Genomic DNA, 22,821 nt, shown 5'->3' with positions numbered 1-22,821 from the left:
TGAAATGTCGGTTGATTGACAGACGCATTTTCCCTTGGTTTAGTGTGCGCTAAACTGCACTTCGATGTGAACTCATATTCGACGCAACGTAGCCTTACCTACTGCTCAGCCCAGGAAATTAAACTTACGAACCTAGAATCGCGTTTAGTTTCCAGTTGCTCATAATCTTTGAGAGTCGTCTGCTAGTCGATTGGCCACGTCCACTTCGAATTTCTTTTTTTCTCGTCTCAAGCGTAGGGGGCACCGCCAAGAGCTTTAATCTCTAGTCTAGGTAACGCTAGCGCCACAATACACTCGCCAGCGTCTTCGGACGTAGATTTTGAGATAGTCGAGGAAGAGCTATTCTTCGCGGGTGTGTGAACCGCTTTCGTAGGATTGACCACGACATTCTTCGCTTTCTCCACCGTAACTTTATCCATCTTCTTTCTGTTTATCTATTCAGCCTCCATCAGCTAAGATGTCGTCGAAAGGAAAGCTGCCTTCATTCTATTTGACTTTGCAAGGTGTAAGCGAGTTATGCGCTGGGATCACTACACGCCGCAAGACCAGGGCCAAACTATGATTAGCCCTGGGAACTTTAAGCGTTCCACACATGCTCCGCACCATTCCGTGCGTCACAGCCAGTCCAACCTTGAGAAGGAAAGACAAGTGTTTGCTGGTACTGTAGGTTCTAGTTCACAGTGGGGGAGGGATTTACGACGTTCAGAACCGATATCACGTGTCCGGAAATACGTCCGGCTCGACAATCGGGTGATGTCTGCTGTGTTGGTCTTCTGATTGCTTAAAGCCATAACGCCCATCGTTACTGCGCTTACACACACTGACAGATTCTGAAAAAAAAACTGGGAACTCTATTAATCATTAGTATGTTCGCGGCAAACACATTCCGACTTCTCAATCACCTGCCCGATTCATCCTCCAAATTTTGACTTTTCTCCACCGGTCGTAGATTTAGCACAAGCCCAATCAACTGGATAGTTGAATAAGACCAAATGCTATGACGAAAGTCGATGGCTACTCGGACTAATCACGGTGACCCGCAGTCTGACATGCAAGCGACCGAGATAATATGGCTGTGATAGTGGCAATGAACTCACGGATCTCAGAAAACGGATTTCTGATGATAAGTTTGTGGTACGAATGCGAAGTACAGTAAGTACGTTGAAAAGTCCAGTGATAGATCCAGTCGTTCTGGCACCCAAATTTAACGAGCAGATAAATATCGTCTCGAACAATTCTGATGGGAATGGGAACTGAATTCAGTCAGACGAAAGTGTGTTCGCGAGATGGCCCAAGTGGTTAGAGCGCGAATGTACTGACTAGAAGGTCCGTGGTTCGAACCCGACCTCTGCCACTCGACTTCCCCTGTCTAGGCTTGGGCGACCTGACAGTATCCCAGCCCTCGTGCCTCCTTCGTGTGGCATGGCAGCTAGGCACCGAAAGGGCGCTACAGCTGAACGACTAGCATAAGTTAACGAATGAGCTGATTACGCGAATATGGCAAACATCATTGAGATAAACGGGTCTAGGGTGGGGTGAGTGAGAGGGTCTAGGAGGTGGGAAAGACTAAAATTGAGAAAAATCGCGCGAAGGACAGGGTGATGTGAACGTTCGTTCTACTGCAACGCCGTACATGGGCATCATCATTCACAACAAAACACTAGTAATACCTACTGGCGCCGAACTGGCATACAATCATTACGGAAGGCTTAGTATATGGTGCAAAGAAAAGCCGACGGTTCGAAATCCTGTGTTCCTCAGGAAGTCACTAATCTTTGGACAGCTTTACAATGAACACATCTGAGCATCTTGTCAAAGTAAGGTGCCACTAACATCCTTTGTGAGCCTTACTTGACAAGCCCAGTGAACTGCAGCTAGGCTGTCTGGTTAGGGTATGATAGCAGGCAGGCCATTGGGCTCGGTCGCGCACCATTCCCTGCAAAGGTCCCAGTCACGTACAAGCTGGAACACGCGGAACCTATCCAGGAAGGTGTGAATATTCCACAGTACTCGGTTTGACCATGGACAAGGCATAAACAGACAGAGACGCTGGACATGAGCCCGACAAGTACAACAAACGTTCCAACTCTCCTTATGGAAAGGCGACCGAGACACTTATCGGTGGGTCAACTCTGCTAAGCAAGCGAAGTGAGTACACTGAGGATGCAGTGGGAACTCGCCAACATCCAAAAGCAATGAGGTAAAATCTGAATATCGTGTGGATGCCTTATTCAGTCTGAGTCTGTATGGTGCACAGTAGAGAAACCAAACATACTGAGTGGAGACTTCGATTTTTCATCGAGAGAACCGAGTTCGGGGAGTAGCGGCTCTGTTATACCATGACAATGATTCGGATCATATTCACGACATGCTACCATCTCCAATAATCGACAATTCGAAAGCAACGATGGCCTATCGAAAACAACCTATGACTTTGATTAAAATACAGTTTAGTAGACTGAATGTAATTAGGGCCAAAGTCCATTAAGAAAGAAAGCTGAAAGCTTTGTACAAAAGATATTTGTAACAACAGAAACACGTATAATCACGCGGAATGTGTCCGACTAACAAACAGTTCAGCACAATTCATAAAACACGGACAACTGGTCCGTTAAACCAGCTCGTCAAATGCAAAAATACAAGGAAATTCATAGTTCAGTTAAGGAACTACTTCCAAACTTGGGATTTGTGCCACATAATGCATGTGAGAGCTAACTGGCGGCACCTCTGTATGATTTTGACTGTGCTATTCGAGCCATGTCGCCACATACGTTGAGTAAGCATTGAGCCTGATTTCGAGAAGCGGGCCGTAAAACGAGGACTTCACTTAGATGGTAGGACAACAGAGCGTTCCCACCCAAACTGGTTGTATGAGCACCAACCACAGCTTGAACTTCTGCCAAACTAGTGTGCAGGAAGCCGCATATACCCCCAGCCTGAAAAGGTGATGGGGAGTGATCAGTTAGATAAGTCCTTACAAGATAAAAGTAGAGACAAAGACTACAAATTATTCACGCACCTCACGAAGGTCGTTGGTTTCACGGATGAAAAAGAAGTCCAGATTACCCAAATATGTTTCCACCATAGTGTTGGGTAGACTGGACAACGGTGTCAATAGACAACCGTTGAGTGGGTCGTTCCAATCAGGTGGCGGAGATGGATGTTCTCGGGTATGGTCACTGCTTTTTGAAAGTTTGCACGGTTGTTGATGGTTTAGCTTGTAAAAGTAGAAACGATGGAAAGATGATCAACTTGGATATAGTATTCGTTAGACGGAAAAAGTTCGGTACTTGGTACAGCCTTGCCTAAAAGTAGTCTTCGTGAGCTGTCAGAATTACAAATCGAACTGAGAAGCGAGCGTATCACTGCCAATGTCAGACCACCGGGCAGTTCACGTGGTTCTGATCTCACCGATTTGTGGCCATGATAGTAAGCTTGTAGATAGTCAAAGCCATTATCAACTGATAAGACACAGTAAACGGTTTCAAAATACGTTTAAATCGAGCGTAATCTTACCCTAGTTGGACTAACAGAGACATGCAGGTTCTGAAGGTTCTCTGAGCCAATGGTAGCTTCGGCGTTCGTCACTGAGCCGAGAGTCCCTCCAGTGACTGATCTTTTGGTGTCGCAGAAACACGTTACACAGGTATGGGACGCACGGTGAGCAGGAGCCAAAACCATTCCCGTCGTGACAACCTTGAGTGAATACACGAATACATTATTGTCGGGTGTGGAATGGTCAACTTCAGGAGGTCTAAATCATTGACAGTTGAGCTAATTAGGATGGAAATCCATATAATCTGCTTATAATGAACGAACTTACAGGTATCTGAGTGAACTCTAGGGCTCATACCTTGGAAGGCCTTAATTATACGGCGAAGTGATCAAGTTGTTAGCCGGTTTTCGCGTGCAGCTTAGCCTTGTCTACTGAAGTTACTGTTGGTGTGCATAAGAAAGCCTGTATCAATGGACTTAGTAGAGCAGCCATCAGACAGTCTAGTTCAAAGTTACGAGCTGTGCAAACGGACCGGTATACACATGGACTTTGGAGCAACAAAGAAACTGGCAAATAAAGGACAGAGTAACTGTAGTTGAGTAGATCTCAGACGCTGGTGGTTGCGCTTGTGAAAACGGTGTAGGGAGTCGCGTTCAGCGCACTTGTAGGTTTCATATGTTCGGTCCGCAATTCGCTGCTGTAAAACTTGCAGCGCATTCTAGACTGTTGTAGCGGCCAAACCCACGGATGATGGTTAGTTCACGGCGTAGCCGAAGGAACATTCTCACATTTTATCTACTGCATCTTGAGGACAGATATCGGTACCGTTAAATATTGTGTATAATGCACGGAGTATGGAGTCGTCAGTCTCACGACCAACGCAGTGGTATACTCATGGAATACCGCTACAGAATCAGACTCTAGACAGCAGGTATCATCTGAAACAATAGTGCGGTGTCCAAAGTGGACCTGCGAAGTCCACCATAAAGATGCGATTGGATTCAGGGAAGTTAGGCCACATGAATGCTTTCTTCCTTGCTGTGACTTAGGGGGGTGTAAAAGTGTCGGACACAACCCATTTTATAACAGCTTCAGGCTACTATCTTTGAATCACTTGCCCACCAACTAGTTTATACAGCTGATATGTTTGACCTCGGGCCCGATCCTTGGTCGACGCGGTTGTCGATTTATTCTAGTTATGTTAGTGAACAGTCGGGATATTCTACCTGAATACCACACCAGGGCGTCAGTTTAGCCACAACCAGAACGCCCACATATCTGCGTTTCCTCTGTGAAGACATCTTTAAAAAGTATGCCGGCACTGTTATAGTACAGTCAGCCAAGGGATAAGGCTTCGTTATGATAAACGGTGATTATATTCAGAGAATGTGAGCGATACCGACGGATTGGATAAAATTCATAGAATATGGTCGCTTCCCTTCTGAAAAGGGAATTTATCGTTGCAGACACCGCCTTCGGACCGAGGGACACAATTCCCGGATTGCACAAGGCAAACTTACCACAGAAAATCCTGTCGATGACAGACACAATGCGAACTGGTGGAATGATGGGTACAAATACTGAAACCCGTGTATGATAGGCTCATACTATAAACTTTGAAGAATAGTTTCCAAAACAGTATCACGACCAAACGTGAAAGACCGATATTTTGTCCACAAATACATCGTTACATGAAACCACGGACTGAAACTTCTAGCTTGGTTTTCGACGGGGAACGGTTGTTTCAAATTCCATGGCCAGTATAAGGTAAATATTGAATAGGTCGTCACAGAAAGCTTATCACCAACACAAGTGCGCATGGAAGATGTGGCTGAATAGACTGAATTTTACAAAAGATGTGGGGCTGATATCTCAGTGATACAATGCGAGAAAAAATTAGAGCTGTTCCGAACAGCGATTACCTTCCGTCGGGACAGGCAAACGACAACGACCCTCCTAGATATCCGACAAACTCGCCCAAACTATCAGATACTTCGCACGTCGTTTCACAGGAAACATATTCGGATAAGTCAACACGTCTATTTTTCTATATTTTCTGCCAACATGGGATGAAAAGAGTTTATTCAGAACGTATATTCGACAGAGGGCGCAGACTTTAAATATCCGAGAAGATATGTGTGGGAATGCAAAAATAAGCACAGGAACGGAATCGCTCGGCTCATAAAACGGCTTTCCTGAATAGTAAATCACAGGATGACAGAGGAGCAACTATTAAACACACCGAATACATCTGCATATATTCACACCCGCAATCATATCCTGATAATTGCAAATACTTTGAGAAGGCGCGACTGAGGAGTCAACTATTTACGAGCCATTTGTGGTATTTGGCTTTGTGCCCATCATTCTAATCGTGAAGTTCATGAGTACGTGTCGAAGTTGTCATTTTGGAAGGCCCCTATTCAATGAAGGGGGAAGCGGAGACATCTTAATTGACCATCCCGGCCTAATTTGACAATTGTGAGCACGTTGACCCTTCAGTCTCAGTCATTCGGAGTCATAACAGCAGAGTTCGATGTTACTGACATCCGGAAAAGTATGTGTTTAGAATCACAATCAACAGCGCAAAACAGGGTAAAGTAAACTGACGGTACAAATACCTGCCTTACGAAGAGGTCAAGTTTCAAATAAAATGTTTGACTAACTTGAAGAAAATCATCATCCGTGATCGTCAAACGGAAATCCAACGCACTCAGGACACATGGCATTAAATGGCGGAAACGAAACCATGTCAACTGGTTGGAATCGATGAGTATGTCGCTTAATGAGCGCCCCAAATTGGCAGAACCCAACGACTGTTCAGATCTGTTGCGATTGGTATTTGGGGGCCATACGTTTGTCGCACTGGAAAATGAAGAACTGAGTAGGTTGGTTGAGACTACTTGTTTGCTGGCTGCCGGACCGGCACTTGAGGATGACAGGTTAGTGGCCAAAGGATTTACGGTAGAACTCTGTGAAAAGGATCCAGGTTTCGAGATAAGGTTCTCAGAGAACGGAGTAGTGGCATCAATATTCGCATCCCTGATGGTCATCGGGACAATGCCGTTATTTTCGATCAAAGAATCAGATGAAGTTAGTTTTTCCTCGTGAATTCGGGTGAAACTCTGCACTGGAATCCAATCATCACCGAGGAGAGTGCAAAATTTGGCAGCCAAGTTATCGGCCTTACCATCCTCTGAACCACGTACCCAGGAAAACACAGCTTCGTTGAAACTTGTTTGCTTCATGTTACAGGGCAACACATCCGTGGTTGTCAGAAGTAGACCTGTGTGAAGCAAAATGTATGAACTAAGTGGCCACTCTAAATTCGGTTGGACTAATGATTACCACAGGAATCGCTCAGAGTAGGAAAGGCCAAACGCCATCGTTTTGAAGGAGTGGTGAGAAGATTACTAGAAAGCATGCTAAACTAAGTTAGGAGCCTGAAATACTGCAATCGGAATTGCGGTACTCGCTCTAGCTGACGACCCTTCCTTGAAACGACCAAGGAACTTTACACAATGTTCGCCAGAGACAGACTGCTGTATCTCTCGAGAAAGTAGCCTGGAAAATCCTACCTAATTTGTTTACATTTTCTAGCGACCTCGCATAATTTATGGGCTGCGAACAAAGCAGTGCAACATGATTCGCAGGCACCACCCTAGCCGCAACCCCACTCACTCCAGTATTTTGTTACTGTCAATGATGCCCATTCTTCACTCTCAAACTCCACGATGACACTTAGGTTTGGACAATGTGATACAGTCTAATCGACTTGAAACATTTTGGGCAAGCAAACAATGTTTCGATGAACAGCTCCAGGTGCTACAGAATATCTTTGCAAAGACGAGTTTTAATGCCCGGTGTAGCGAGGTTTCGTCCGCCTCATGTAGAAAGTCCTTCAAAACACTGGGAGAGAGTGACAAGAGAGTATACAAGAAACAGAATCACAAGTTAAACTTACGACAACAATAGCGCCCCATCTGATACTGTGTAGTCGTACGCAATGGAGCGCCACTGAACAATACTCTTCTTTGAGACGAAAGTATTTTCCTGATGGAACTCATCAGATTATCCACTCCAGTACCCCCTGTTTTCGTTTTAAGTGTTCAGGGTATATTGTGACATCGGCAGACAAGAGCGACTGATATGTTATTTATAAATAGGGACTATCTGTATAGCCTAAATGATGAATAAATGGTCGTGCGCAGTAGCACAGTTCGGGAATCACATCTGCCACGCATCAGTTGCCTGTTGTGTGTGTTGCACGTCACATTTGCAGAACTGGTTTCACACAATCTGAATCCACACTCACGAGAAAGTTTATGCCAAACAGGTAGGGGGCGGCCAACTAATGAAAACGAAGAAAAAACTAGTACGTCGCTTCAGCTCTTTTGTTAAAGTCGTGGTCGAACACTCACCCGACGGTTGTAGGGGATCCCTGAGAAATGTTGCCAGGTCCTCGGCTTCAGGCTCCCTAGTTTCCAAGTACACAGTACCAGGATCTTGCTCTTCAGGACATTCAGATCCGTTTACTGTGTGCTCGGCATCAACGAACTCATATAACGTTTGCTTTTGCATTGAAGAATCCAATGAAATGAGTTGTTCCTCGCAACGGAGTTCACGCCGATCGCATGGATCCTGGAATACCGTAGTTTCCTTCCTTTGATCGTCCTGATGATGAAAAAACAGTGGAGATCAACAGTCACAGTTATTTGAAGTTAGTTAACTTAAACGAGCAAGTGTTCCAAAGTACTGAAGTAGGGCTCGTGAAAGACGGGACCTGTAGACGCACTAGGAGGAGTTGCCCACTGATAAGATTATCGAACCAAGATATGCTAGAAGGCTCTGTCTGAGTTCTTCATTAGGAGCCGTCTACAACTAACCTATTTTCTAATCGTATTCACATGTGACTGGTTTAGGGATGGCCGAAAGGTTAGCTCGTTCTGAGCCCGTTACGCATACAACAGGACATTCAGTAGCAAGAATGGGTTGTTACTTAACGTAGGGAAATTATTTCGCGGAAAACCTTATGATGTTCCTGTTGTAGTAATGATTGACAAAATCGTTCAATGAAAAATCTCGGTCAAGGAGTATCCACAAGATAGGCGAGGCGATGAACAGTGTGTCGTTTGCTCAGAGGCTTTGTGTCCAACGCATCCAACGCTGCATCAATCGCAAAACGTGCTGCCGCGAGGGAACGAACTACTGTTTCTATGCCGCAGCTCAGCTGGCTGGAAGCAATTATTCAAAAGTCGACGAGCGGTTATGCAAATGGAGTTTTGAGTCTTCAAGAGTGTGGAACTCTAGAAGAACGGAATAAGTACTTGTCTTGCTTAGTGTATATTTATTGAAATCCCAAAAGATAAGACCACCAACAACGGAGAGTAAAGACAGTGGACGCTGAAGTCGCTCATTTTATCGATGTGTTCGAAAGACTACGAAAGTAAGTTTCTAGGGTGAGTCCCTTGTGTGCTCCGTGATTCGCCGACCAGGGTTAACACAGCTGAGATTGAGAAGGCAGGTTTGAATCAATAAAAGTTACCGCATTGTGTTTGATAATAGCCAGGAATTGGAAAACGTGACAAGGTCGACCTTATATGAACCTTTCCCAATGTACATAATCCGGCCAATACAGGAAGTAAGGCGAGTGGCAACTGATGACCTTCTTTATCTAAGTTGTCATTTGGGGCAGTTGTTCACACAGATTTTGAGATTGAGTAGAATGATCAAGTGACAAACAGATTAGGCAAAATCATTATATCACAGTCACCTCGGAGACTACTAAGTGCGAGCTGTAACCAATATTATACCTAGGATCGGAACTATGCTGGAAGTCGGAAGATGTGACTCACAAGGCTAAGTAGCACATTCCGTTTCGAATAGCCTACCAAGTGGAATACAAGCGGCTTTGGTGCGGTACCTTCAGCTGAAGAGCATTATAAGCAGGGGATTTAGATTAGTCCCCCGATACTACCAACTTAATGTGCAAATGAATGTATTTAGCCAAGGTCGTATTCTTATTCCGCACAAGAAGACCTAGTGACCATGCCACTTCAAGTTGAATAAGTTCAATAGCACATCTCTGATTTTCCACTTTAACAAATAAATGGCGGATTGTGACACTGTGCTTCGCCGATAACTTAGGTGCTGGGAAATTTCACCTCCGGTGGTCAGTGATAAGGTGCTTAGTGGTCAACATGGTTACAAAGATGGCACTTATGTGACACTGTGTTGGAAACCAGTAAATTCTACTTGCTTTTTTTATACAGAAAAATGAAGTTACACACTTGCATTCCACGGTACAGAACACTGAGAAGTGGCACAATCGGATAAATCTGAGTAAAGTGAAGTGAATAGAGCGTAAAAAGAATACTCACCTGTCCGCCAAGCCCAAAAAGACAATGACTTTTGTGAATATAGTCTTTCAGTTGTTTCTGCAGTCGTACACGAAATAATCGGTCGTTAACTGAGGAAGTAGGCTGTAGGATACAGAATAAAGCACCGGTGACACAAATGGCCCGAATGTTGCGTCATATAAGTGAGTAAAACATAGAGAAGATGAAAACGAACCGTTCGGACATGTGGGACTTTAGGTAATGGAGGACTTGGTAGAGAAGAGGCGAAGACCCCGGTCCCGGTCTGGTGAAAAAAAACAAAAAACAGAGGTGTGAATAAATCTGTGTTGAACAACTGGCGGATTCTTCTTGGTGGAACACGCTTCTCATAAGGTTGCTGGAAACTCGTCGACAGCCCACGACCGATTTCGTCCCTCTCGAGACTCATTTAGTAGGCGTAGTTCTAGAGTTTCCATCAACCTTATGTTCTGCTTGAGCAGCAAGTTGTGGCAACTGAGTAGAAAACTTCGTCAATCAGTGTATTTACCCCGTAATTGATTCGAAAACAATCTGCCATCGCGAAAAATCTACTATATCGGTCAAAAGCTGCATTGGTGACAGAACCACTATTATTGGTTATAACACAAGTGCACTGAAAAGTAGATGGGCATGGATCAGATAACGCGAGAATGGCTTGGGATTTCGATTGATACGAATGATAGCCAAAAGGGGAGTACGGTTGAATACCGCATACCGTTTGAATGTTCCGTGAAGAGTCAGACGGCCGGGTTAGTGAATGGGTGTCTAAGCAGAACTCCTCTTCATCTGCTACTTCGAAGTAAACGAACCACCTGAGTTTGTCGATCCGACGAATTATCAATCGTCAGTTCGTTCTTTAGAAAATACAGCTATTGCTCAAGATGACATGCAAACAAACAAACTGATACAGACAATGACGTGCATGGCAAACAATCTCCAGAGAACGTCGCCGGACAAGTACATGTTAGGAGATACCGTAGGAATGGATGCGACTTACAGCAATTGTCGCGATGAAATATTCACCGATTGTGATGCGGAAACGCAACCCAAAGATAGCATTCATTCCCCGAAGCTATTGTGCAAAACAAGTGGTCATTACCAAGATGGAAAGTTCGGCTTACTCTCAATTGCTGCAACAACCGATAGTGCAGTTCATATTCCATGAAGGGCAGAAGCTAAAAGAAATATTGTACTGAACATCTAAAAGTGAAATTGTTTACCTCACTCAGTTCATTTGCAGCAACTTCACCTTTGACATCCTTCTTTGACCGACAGACACTAAAGGTAATCAATACAGAGATGAAGATGAACCGTGTGTAGAAAGCAAGGCGATTAATTGAAACCACTGTCTCGTCAAACATGCCTCTGCGTTTCCATTTGGGAAGGAACCCAGTAGAGAATTGTACAGATCTCAAACAAGTCGTGCTAGAGAAGTAAAACGATAGAAAAGCCCACATCTGTCCCATCAGTGCTGTACACAATCATACAGCCACAATACATGGGAGGCTTTTACGTAGAAAACTACTGCAGCCATCTGTGTTGACGACACATTTACTGAAATTTCGGCAGACAACCACACAGCAAAATACCTCACGTTCACCTCATGGTATGCTGAGGGCTTAATCAAATCCTCAAAAACCGGATGGTGGTACAATGGACGATCAGTAAAAAAACGGTTGTTTATGGGCTGAGCGACATATACAGGTCGATCCAGTCCGTTTGGGGACCAGCATATGCGACCTGAATTCTTGCTAAAATTGGACATTAACTGGCTGCGCTTACGAAGGTATCGGAAAGGTCTGTCAGAGGGGAGATCAAGTTTTCTTCGATTTGTTATACCTCATTCTTCCATAAAGGAAAAGTATGGAGATAAATAAGCCTGGATATCGTCAGTCAAAAGTTTTTGGTTATAGATGGTTGTCTGTGAACCTCAACAATACGTTGCAAGGAGCTTGCATCCTTGAGGTGCACCCAGTGTAAAATTATCTTAACATGCGGCTAAACCAGCCCAATAGCGGGTACGACATTGTTTGAAAGTGCACATCGGATATTACACACCATTATACTGTGGGAAAATATTGAGTTGATGTGGGTTGTTTGAACGCAAAAATATCCGAGCAGAATTGCAAACCAGGTGGCGAATAAATGCGAATGGGTTGTGAGAGGGAGTCCGCAGCTAGGTCCACATAGTGATAGCAGAAACGGACAACCGGGTTCGCTTTCAGAGGATCTCCTGTGACATGTCACTGATTGTTCAGTAAACTATAACCATCATAGAACGCAATGGTAATACGACAAACCCAATGAGTTTTGGAATAACCATCTGCTATTTTTAGATATCCAAAGATGGTCCATCTAGTCCCCCGAAAATGCACATATTTATTCAGTTATAAAGCCCTGTCAAATCAGCAGTGCACTTTCAGCCTAATCACCAGGATACGCCATTGAAGGTTGCTGTGCCCCGCTCGAGTAGCTGTGCTTTATCATGCTGGATCCCATTGTACCATCACAACAGAACAAAAAAAAACAGCACGATGCGGCGACCCATGCAGTCAAGTCTGGAAGTTTTGCTAATTAATCTTCTGGATGGTGTACAAACGGAACTTTAATTTCAGAAGACTTCGATGCGCTCAACTGCTGACCTGAGCCGGTGGGCAGGGCGTGTTTTTGGGTTTACCACTGAGCGTCCCAGGTATCTTACTCCCCCTTTTCTCGTTTCTGCATTACTCTGCTGAGGTTTACAATGCTATAAACCGATCATCCACTATTCGCAGGTGCGGCTTTCCAAAATTTTTCATGCCAGTGATCTACCATGCCAATTTCCTTTGACATTCCATTTTGGCAGGTTGGCGTCAGAGAAGGACCCTAATAAGTAAGAAAAATTGTTCACGATAGAACGCGAAATTTAACTTTCATTAGATCTGTAAATTATGTTGGCATGCATTGACAACTTTGCTGAACTTGAAGAATTCTGTAGAACTTCACTAGAATCCGCTGAACAGTTGGGGCACCGAAATCACCAAGCAGCGAAGACAACCGCATAGCGAGAATAATGTGACGTCTAGTCGATACGTGACTGGTTGTAAAGTTGAAAGATCATGAACTCCATTTGGACCGAGACTTCAGTTGCTTGAAGAATGTGGCAAGAATGCTATCTTCCGATTTGAGAGGAGAAAAACCAGAGAAAACGACTGGCTTTGATGGTGCATGAGCTCGGTGACACTGTGGTACAACCCTCCTTTATGGTGAGGCATCATGATACCGCTGGGTTAGATCGAAGGCAAACCTATAGAGTGTCAAACGAGGCCCACAGCCTACACATCGATAGGGCTGCTGCGCTGTTCTCACAAGCCTCTAATCTGAAGGGCCTAGCAGCCAAACTACGCATAGGCTTGGATCGAACAGTGAGACAACGCTTGCTTCATGGAACCGATGACTTGATTGACGCATCGGAGCCAGAGCCATAGCGGCCAGCTGGCCCATCACTGATAGAACCAGGACTTGCCGTGTTTTGATAACTATAGCAGGAAGTGTCAGTTTACTTCTGTCTGACTCGACTCACATCACAAGGACTGTTCTGATGCGTGAGTCTGAATGGACCCTTTAACAAAGCAGTTATCAAAATGTTGCCTGAAATCACTGCTGTTACTCGAAAATCAGTCAGTGGTTTCCACACATGACTGAACCGAACTATCCGCTTGGGGCACGAAAGGATTCCGAGTTCGTTCAAGTTCAAAAAGTGACTCATGACGGTGAAGTATTCAAAATGAGGTGTTCGAAGTGCATGGTTGATCCTTACCCAGTACGTACAACTTCCCCAAAATCCGTTAAACACTTTCGAACTATATCTGTTGGACTTCCGTTGTAATATGTGTAAATTTGTCTTAATTCATCATTTTTTGCGTGCATTTTAATTTCGCTCGTCTTCTGTCATGAATGAGTGGGTTCTAAGATCATCCTCTGAGGATATTTTTGTGCGTGCAACCGGCAATAAAGCCAAAGATACAATGATGTACCATGAATTACTGTACTGCCAGTGCAGCAGGTGGGCCTCAATATCAATCGAAAGTAAGAGACTTCGACGACGACATTAAGCCGTAGTGAAAAGCAGCGATAAGATCATCAGCATACGCTCTGATTTTGTTTAAGAAGATAAAAAGACAGCCTTGAGGTCACTACTTATTGTCTCATTCACAATCAAAGGTGAATGGGTCGGTGGCAGCAAAGGTCACACCAGTCTTCATCACCGTTGACTAGACAATCTTTCTAACTTAACGCCATCAGCAGTGACATACTGCATGTAATACGATCTAAAGCTGTTTGCACGTACCGAAACTTTCACATCGCTTCTCACCATTAATAAGTTTACAGAAAAGTAAGCTTCCTGCATGATGCTATGAATTACTAGGCGTGCATACATGCTTTTAACGTGATAACTAGTCCGAATAGCACTTCGCGAGTTTTTCAGATTCACCTGTCTACTGGTGCACAAGCAATATCACGAAATTTCGATACAGGAGTAAGCATTCAGTAAATTTGGCACTAAAAAATCTTGTAAACCTTAGTATGGATATAAAAATGCCTAGTACATGGTTTTATGTTTGGTTTATCAGATTTTCAGATAGATAGACTGTATAATTAAATAGGACTTCTTAATTCGAGGTATTTGATGTCCTTGAAAAACTCTTATTTAAGCAAGCCAGATTATTCGGGAAACCACGAGAAACTGCATCGACTTATCCACTGGCAAAGCTACAACCTTAAACACACCGGAGTTTCTGGAATTCTGAATTGCTGGTGCTTGTGGCATGCTGTGATTTCTCACACAGGGTACATTTGTGTATAATCGCTAGGGGAGATTTCGAAGTTCCGCTTTATGACCATTGGTGGTAATGTTTCATGGTATTTTTAACTATCCAAGCGCTCTGTGTAGCTGTCAGACAATTATATATTCTTTCAGTGTTATTAACAATCGATTGTGCAAATCACCCCGTTTTTATTCATTTTTTCAGAGACGATAGATTAAAGTGCTCAACTTTACGCTTCCCGTATATTTTTTTTAGTTTGAATCTATCGTTAACAAAGAAAAATGACGAGAAAGGCTATTCACTGAAAAGAGAATGTTTACCGAATACGCAGCTCTCACTGAACCCGATGAACGGGAACAGCATGGGCCGTTTCGGGTCGTACTCGGCTCTTAATGAATCCATGGTTAAACAACGCAAAATTGTCGCCACTTGATGCACATTCACTGTAAAAGTCAAGAGGCTGCGTAGCCAAGTGATTATTGTACTAGAGTAATGTGGGTTGGCGACGGAGGAGTCAGTGTACGGTGACGTTAGCTGACCTATGCGTCGTCTTTCGTTATTGCGCCACAAATTAGTATTTGAGTATTCCATGTCTACTATCAAATGACACTGATTCCTTCGAGACCATAAAGTAAACAGTAACGCCTGGACAGCTTTTGAACCGATCACTGTCAGTTATGAGAGGACAGCCAGTGATCCTCGGTGGGACTGCTTGGGCAGAATAAACAGTTCGGGCGGTGGCTGTTCCTGTCCATGTTCAACCACCCAATCATACATGTGACTGCACTTCAAAAGTCATAAAACACTCTTTTGTACCAGCATCCCATGAATAGTCTTAAGTACTCGCAAACGAAAGCTTTCAGAAATGGTAAATAATCCGGCTGCACATCAGGCTTCTCCAGAGGGAATTTTCCACCAAAATCTGTTTCTAAAACTGACCGTAGTCTCATCTGAGGACCGATCAGAGAAAGTCATTAGAAGCTTCAAAAAGACTTAATGAAAGTGGTCATTCTAGAGAGAGTGGGGGAAACGGTAGTAGCACGACAGCGAAACGATGCGATGTACAGCGAAATGTCGTCACCAGTACTACAGGGCATGAAAACAGGAGTGCGAACTGAAATGTAACGTATGAAAGCCCCGGCTAGCGTCTCTCTTGCACTGGCTTGATGAGCACTGAGTACTCGACTCAGTGTCTGTCTCTACCATAAATGCTTTCCACGGCCACCATCCTGTCCGTTCTTCTTTCATGCACATACGCACGTAGGTTTTTTCCAGTTCAACAATGTTAATAACTCGGAATACAAGTTTTCAGTTGCAGTACCTCCCACGCCGGTGAGTGACAAACCAAACGTTGAAAAGAATAGTTCGACACCGCACAGTGAAGTTGGTCAGGTGACTTTCCGGAATACCAATAGATTAGGGGGATCTATTTGTTATCGGATCATTCGTCAAACCTGGAGCTTGGTTTGCAAGCGTTTCGTTGGCATTTTAGGAGAACTCAGTGCACCATTAAATGCAGCCAGAAGCACCTTAATGAAGTCTTCTCCTGCAGTGACGAAACGTTTGCAGACCAGTTACCAGCCTCGGCAAACAGTTCAAAAATATAAAGTCGGTCAAGTTGTGTAGGATGACTACATGCTCGACTGCCCTGTTAAAGAATATTCTCCACATCCAGACTCATTTCTTATCGCTGCTTGGAGGTTCAAATAATACAACTATGCAGCCAAATAATATCGTCAGCTGAAGTTCTAACAGACTGATTTGTTGTGTTGCAACCATATGACCTTGAAATGAAAAATGCAGTCAAAGGAGACGATGAGAAAGGCGACAGTGACCGGGATTCATGACCAGCTGGACAATGAACATCTTTGAATACAATTAGGTGAACTTTATAGTTGTACGGCAGTGAAGCATCGCTGTCAGCACTGATGTTCTCTGACGATGATAGTGAAAATGTTGGGCTAGTCTTGCTGTAAGCCAAGGGACGTAACCTAACGGCGACATCAACGGGCGGACATGTCACCTAGACAGTCACTGTCTAGTTTCTGACAGACTGTCCAGGATTCCACCGACGTGATGACGTGGATTGTTTTGACTGAAGCGATCATGCATAGCACAAGAGTGAGAATTGTTTCAAATTTAATTTGAATGCGTAACTCACTATCAAACGTGTAACAGGAACAGGGTGGGGTACATGCATTTCGGCGGTTGTTTTGTTCACACGATTGGTACCAGGATAGTTTAAACACTTGAACATTCACAACTAAAAGTGTGTGTTCATAACCGGTAAACCATGTACATAGTTAACCATCATAATACAAAACCAGTCGAGTATTTCAATAAACACTCGTCCGTTCATTTGTTAAAATGAATGAGTTCATACAAACTGCTGATCGTGACAACACTGGTGATAGCAATCGCAGTTTCAAACATTGTTTATATTTTGCTCCGAGGTGTGATCACACTGTCAACCACATTAGAGAGGAAAATTCGTGCCATGCACGGACGACCCCAACAGTATATCATCTACAGCGTGTCGAAAAGCCAGACAAACCGAGGCTGTCCAAGCTTTGCTCAAATCACCCTGTGACAGGATCTTCAGGACTAGCGCTTCCACTGAACAAAAGGCAACCTATTTACCAGATTGGACAAAAAGCTAAAATTTCGGTTGTTATTGGGTTGATCAAAGCAGTTACTATTTTTAAAAGTCATCATGTTGCGGGAAGGCGTTTGAGCTGATATTTGAAATTGCAGGGAAATAAGTTGGACTACAAACCGAGGAATATGACAAGTCAGGTCATTGCAGTTGTCAACAAAAAGGGAACTACGACCCAGGTATCCAAATGAATACATACAAAAATTCCACTGATGCAAGCGGCGTAACATCAGAATTTCTGCGACATAATTACCATCAGTGACAGTAAAACCGGAGGGGAGCACTGGAACACCGAGGTGATTTACTGAAATTACCAACCATCTACACGAATAGGCATCCAAGGAACAAAGTATGTTCGCTAAAACCTTACACCGCAATCTCATTTGAACAGTTTTTCACCGTTCAGGAATCCGAATTATTCCAACCTCAGTATATGACTGCCTTTCCCAAAGAAATGTGAATGAGCAGACTGCAAGAGATAATGTAGTATGGACCTGTTACATGTGGCTATTGGACCACAGAATGATTAATTCGAATCCACTCTTACTGAGAAAAGGTGGAGATCGAGGAGTCACGCTTCAAGACAAATACTGAAGTATTGCTTCAAATTCTAGCAGCCAATGGTAGCCAAATTCAACATAGTATTTGATATAGTAAAGGGTGGGTGAATTGTTTACGCTGCGGCCAACTGAACTACCATCGCTCTTCTTCATGGCAGGCCGTGGAACATAACGCTGAATGACATGGCATCGTGAAAACAGTTTGCTTGATTAGGTCAACAACCTCTAATGTACGAAGAGTCCGTCGGCTTCAGCCTGTTCACAATATTATGCAAGAGATATTGTTTATCTCACATCTGGCCGGTTCAACCATGCTATAGTTTAAATAATGCGGCAAAACATCAGAGAGTATCATGGGGATGGCATGCGAACCTTTGGTGTTGAATGAAAAATAAGGTATGGAATTTAGGTAGGAAAATGACCGCAAATGTCTAAAACGCATGAAGAACTCAATGCATCATAGCGCATTGAAGATTAACACGTATTTTGTAAATATGATGATAGAATCAAACATATCTTAGCTGCTAACAAGAACACAGAGATGATGGGAAGAAAAACAAACGGACATACCGAGCCTGGATGAGAGATGGCTTTCCGGTAACAAGCAGTTCGGCTGGAAAGTCTGTCGAAGAGAGTAGCACATCTGGCACAGGAGCTGCGTTGCAAATCGCACATCTTGTTAAGGGTGTCGATTGAAAGGACACTTGTCGGGTTGCAGTTTCCGGGTAGCGGGCCAAATGACATATGGAACAATCAGGACTGGAGGGTTTAGAGTTAACGGATATGGGATATTCCTCAACCACTCAGAAACGATTGAGTCAAGCACGAATCATAACTCAGGATGATGCCTCTTGGACACATGTTGCGTACATGTCACAGATAGCCTGCTCAACTTAAACAGCCTTGTTCGACAAACATCAATGGTGACACAAGTGTACACAGGTAACTACGCAGTCCACGGACTGACTGCAGATGTGATCGTTCGGATGAAAATCGTATGTCTAGAGCTAAACAAACAAATAGGACAGGAAGACTAGTGAATTAAGATCCATTGTGTGGAAGCCACAAGTTAGCCCCAAGCTCAACAGCCGGAGCAACACGACGCATAATATAACCAAATATGTGTTGGACAATATGAAATCCTTTTCCCTTAGGTAACCTCAGAATTTATAGTTTGAAGCTTGTGGTCATTTGTTTCTTGTAGGATCGAACCGTACAGACAACACAACCACATGATTAAACTGTTAGCGGTCACCATACCGTGTTGCGTTCACTGAATCAAAAATCTTCGCTGAAAGTCGTAGACAAACTTCAACAGCTATTTGTGCGAACGGATCTTGCAGTCTTCGTGTGATGCTAACGAAATTATCACGGCGCGGTCTCAGCAAGGACAAGGTGTGTCAAGACTAATGACTAAAAATCGAGTTGCTTAACGTCTGCGTCCAAAATCCAACTAAACGCGACGTGACAATGCCGTGTTGTTCTGGCTCCATAAGCTACAAACGTAGCTACAAGCAGACAGAAGCTTCATTTCACAAGTAAGCTTATACTTGCTGCGATGGTGAACGCGGCAGGATCAAAATCCGAACCACTAAAGTTGCAGAAGAACAAAGCGTATGCATTTAAGAATAATTTTGTCTCGCACAAATCACAGGTATGAGAAACAGCAGCCAATGTTCAAGTTCTGAAGGAAAGAATATGAACTGCATTGTAACCTTTCAATAACTGTGTGACATAGTAGGCGATCAGAGGCACCAATTGTCCATCGTTATTGCTAAGTAAAAGCTCGCACGCTGTTATGAAAGACACGAGAACAAAGTACCCCTTATTTATAAGCACAGATGTATCTGAATTGAGCGCCGTTAGACACATCAAGATTGGCACCTCATTTCCATTATACAAGTCCCTGTGTGGGGATACCTGCTTTTCACAAATTCATTTAACTTACTGTACGCAACTTCTTGTGTATCCTACAATGTTCTACATTGTCTATATGTGACCTCATGGATACATTTTGTCGTGCACATTCCGATATACAACCTCTACTGATCAAGTTTTGTCCGCGATTTTGTAAACCTGTGAATCATGATGAACAACTGGAACATGGTACCGAATACTGTAGAGGAACTGACGAGAGCATTTGACCTCTATAAATCTGTATCAGCATTGACATCAGTGTGACAAATAAAATCAACAAACCTCAGAAGCCATATTTACAGTCGCATACCTGTATTGATTAGGTTACAAGTAGAATTCATTGGTGTCAGCGGACTCGCAAAGGTGTGATTGAAAAGAATGCTTAAAATACAGTCAAAACCCAGGGGGTATATCACTCTTCTAGAAAATGAAGTCCTGTGTTAGACGTAGGTATTTAATGAAAAATTCATCCAGCTTGACACGAAGCTCTATCCGCAATCCATGTATTTTCCTACGCTTACTTTTCTTCTTTTACTGTTACCAAAAATGCCCTCTGCCTAAAAGTGAACGTTTCACAGTGAGGACAAGTATGGTGAAAGAAAAGTCGGAAATGCATTAGTTGCGTCTGTATCATCCAAATCCAGTGGATTAGAAATATTTAGTATTTCGGAATAAGCAATCAGTAGACACATCCTAAAGATTGGCTACTAGTTATCATGAAGTTAATAATCAAAGCACTTCTCGGTTTGATATGGTAATGAGTTTTCAAATGGGCTAGGAAAACCTAACGGATCCGCCTTGAAAAACCGCTCAGTTTTAGGCAAGTGCATCGGGAATGATCAGTTCAAGGTGTATCGATTCGATATCGGTCGTCATTAATCGGAAAAATTCCCTTGTACATAACACGACTAAAACTAAGAGTTCACCGGAATAGAGTTGCACTGATACTGTCTCGTTACTGCAAGGCGACACTGATGGTAATTAAGGGAATATGAGTCTAGGTGCTTGCTGAGTACTCAAAGACCGAGATATAATGGGGCTATCCTCAGTCACTTATCTCCCAGGCAAACACGGACCCAAAAACGGTTGAAGTTCATTTGAGGCGTGTAACCAGAAACGAAGTTACTTACACCCTACGAAGGTCTTGTAGTGATCCCCCCAATAAGCAGTATCCTTCCTTACCGAGAATTATTATAAGTTTGGGAGGGGGCTTTCAGACATTTCACTCAGATTGCCTTTTTGAAAGGATCATCACTAGTCAGGCAAACAATCTAATGTAGTCAAAAGCAGTATCTGATTAGCTAGTACATTTTAGAAAGTTAGTTTCACATACATCTTCCACAATATCAGCCAAACCTGACATCGTTTTCGAAGGTAAAAATATTTCGACATCTTGAAGATCGGCTCAACTAAAGCCTGGAACAGCCTTTGTACTGCACATTCGGATGGAGAACAGCAAAAACTGAGGTTCGTGCCAATCTTGAATAAATCGTCCGTTCAAACCAATAAGTACACACAAACGAGTGATTAGAATTCGCTGGTTGTATTAATAACGTACGACTGTGCAGCTGAAGCTGAGCCTCTTATCAGCTAAAGCGAAGTTCCATATAACTCATACATCCGACAAGTAGGTTGAATGATACTCAGCTTTAACTCCCCATGAGCACACGTACCAGAGTCGTCGGTTGGGGTAATAATTTCACCAGAGCAAACATTTACAAGAGCAACTAAGCTCAAAAATCCAGCAGAAAGGTTGTCTGTGGGCTGAACGACCCACACATTACAGGCACCGGTTGAGAAATGCACCTCTAGTTATGGACGACAAGGTTGCAATAGGATCACAAACCAAATCAGGCGGTGTTCAGATGGCTGAACACGTCGAAAAGAGGTCACTTTACCTACAAAACCATGTAAGGGACTGTGGATTGTGGGCAAACTGGCAGTGTGCTAGCTGTCACAGTTCGATTCCTGACCCTAGAGGCATCGCTTTGTGGGTTGAAAGGGTCAATTTTTGTACCTAGATGACTGCATATGAATTCTTATGATCTCCACTTGCTCATTTGAGCAGGACTTCGATGATGATGCCTTAGCAAAGTCTAAAGAAACTCAACCATTGTTAATTTGACACGAGGGAGAGGGTTTATATCGGGCGTATAAAGCAACAGTACGTTTGCACAGCAACTGGAAAGCCGGGTTTTCCGGAATGAATGTTCATTCAGATGCAATAGGTTTTTTTTTCAAAGAAAGCAGACATAAAGTAACTCACTTGGAGGAAGCTGGAATGTGTTTTGAGCTCCTTCGACAAACAGTATGTTTCCGAGTTGTGTTACTGTCCCCAGGTGGAGACGGTACCGCGGTACTGGCTGAGTCCCTGCGGTCGGTTTTGATAAGGTACGGAGAGGAAGCAGGCGAAACAACTGAATTATCCAATTCCTCGGTAGCGCAAGGTTCAAATGGTAATTCTGAATTGAAAAACAAAATATTCGTCATAGCAGTCGGTCAGTCTATGTTGTTAGTAGTTGTAGAGGTGGTCTTAAAATATGTACTTTCAGTGTAGGCGAAGTATGGATTTCGGTCAGTCCGGTGGTGACAGCCACGTGGCTAGTTTCGGTTATATGAGCACAGCCAATTTCTGTGTCCCCTGTTTTCTCAAACAAAAGTAAAATAATCTAATTATCTAAGTAGATAGTTTCGATATTAATGCTGCTTGACGACCACCACCGAACTGGATCGTCCCAGGGACGGTCACATTCTTTTCCCGTAGTCATAACTGGATGCTGTTCCAAAGTCCCACGAGAAAACAAGCCAATTCTATTTTCTATAGACGAGAATGTCGGTAGCTTTGATTTGACCCGAGGAGTTCCTTGTTTCTTCGTTTTTTAATCCATTGTTCGGTCCTCCTTGAGTGTTTCGGTTGCGATGTTGATCTCTCCGGCGTAGAGGTGCGTAAATTGGATCCAGTTCGATGCACCGGTTTATTGAACCTGTCGTAGAGTACCATGCTTCC

General features: G+C 43.6%; 3 protein-coding genes across 3 annotated transcripts in view; 1 reads left to right on the top strand and 2 right to left on the bottom strand.

Annotated features, from left to right (window-relative positions):
• Nucleotides 1–227: 227 nt before the first annotated feature.
• Nucleotides 228–419, bottom strand: T265_09172 (hypothetical protein; the record flags this gene model as incomplete). Its single annotated transcript, XM_009175183.1, has 1 exon — nucleotides 228–419. The coding sequence occupies one exon, from the start codon at nucleotides 417–419 to the stop codon at nucleotides 228–230; it is 192 nt and encodes a 63-aa protein (XP_009173447.1).
• A 2,053-nt stretch (nucleotides 420–2,472) lies between these two features.
• T265_09171 (hypothetical protein) overlaps nucleotides 2,473–22,821 on the bottom strand; it is a gene marked incomplete at both ends in the record, with an annotated part of 25,757 nt that continues 5,408 nt past the window's right edge. Inside the window, 12 exons of the mRNA XM_009175182.1 lie at nucleotides 2,473–2,936; nucleotides 3,020–3,217; nucleotides 6,163–6,782; nucleotides 7,918–8,170; nucleotides 9,877–9,978; nucleotides 10,070–10,138; nucleotides 10,871–10,945; nucleotides 10,995–11,048; nucleotides 11,094–11,151; nucleotides 18,468–18,656; nucleotides 22,081–22,276; nucleotides 22,667–22,798. Of these exons, the coding sequence (XP_009173446.1) occupies nucleotides 2,712–2,936; nucleotides 3,020–3,217; nucleotides 6,163–6,782; nucleotides 7,918–8,170; nucleotides 9,877–9,978; nucleotides 10,070–10,138; nucleotides 10,871–10,945; nucleotides 10,995–11,048; nucleotides 11,094–11,151; nucleotides 18,468–18,656; nucleotides 22,081–22,276; nucleotides 22,667–22,798 (2,171 nt within the window). The remainder of the gene's footprint in view (nucleotides 2,937–3,019; nucleotides 3,218–6,162; nucleotides 6,783–7,917; nucleotides 8,171–9,876; nucleotides 9,979–10,069; nucleotides 10,139–10,870; nucleotides 10,946–10,994; nucleotides 11,049–11,093; nucleotides 11,152–18,467; nucleotides 18,657–22,080; nucleotides 22,277–22,666; nucleotides 22,799–22,821) is intronic.
• Nucleotides 6,272–22,821, top strand: part of T265_09170 (hypothetical protein) — a gene marked incomplete at both ends in the record, with an annotated part of 21,113 nt that continues 4,563 nt past the window's right edge. The window contains one exon of the mRNA XM_009175181.1: nucleotides 6,272–6,438. Within this exon, the coding sequence (XP_009173445.1) occupies nucleotides 6,272–6,438 (167 nt within the window). The remainder of the gene's footprint in view (nucleotides 6,439–22,821) is intronic.

The sequence above is a fragment of the Opisthorchis viverrini genome (genome assembly GCF_000715545.1).
Source record: "Opisthorchis viverrini unplaced genomic scaffold opera_v5_261, whole genome shotgun sequence".
NCBI lineage: Eukaryota > Metazoa > Platyhelminthes > Trematoda > Opisthorchiida > Opisthorchiidae > Opisthorchis > Opisthorchis viverrini.
This window is presented reverse-complemented; position numbering and strand designations above follow the sequence as displayed.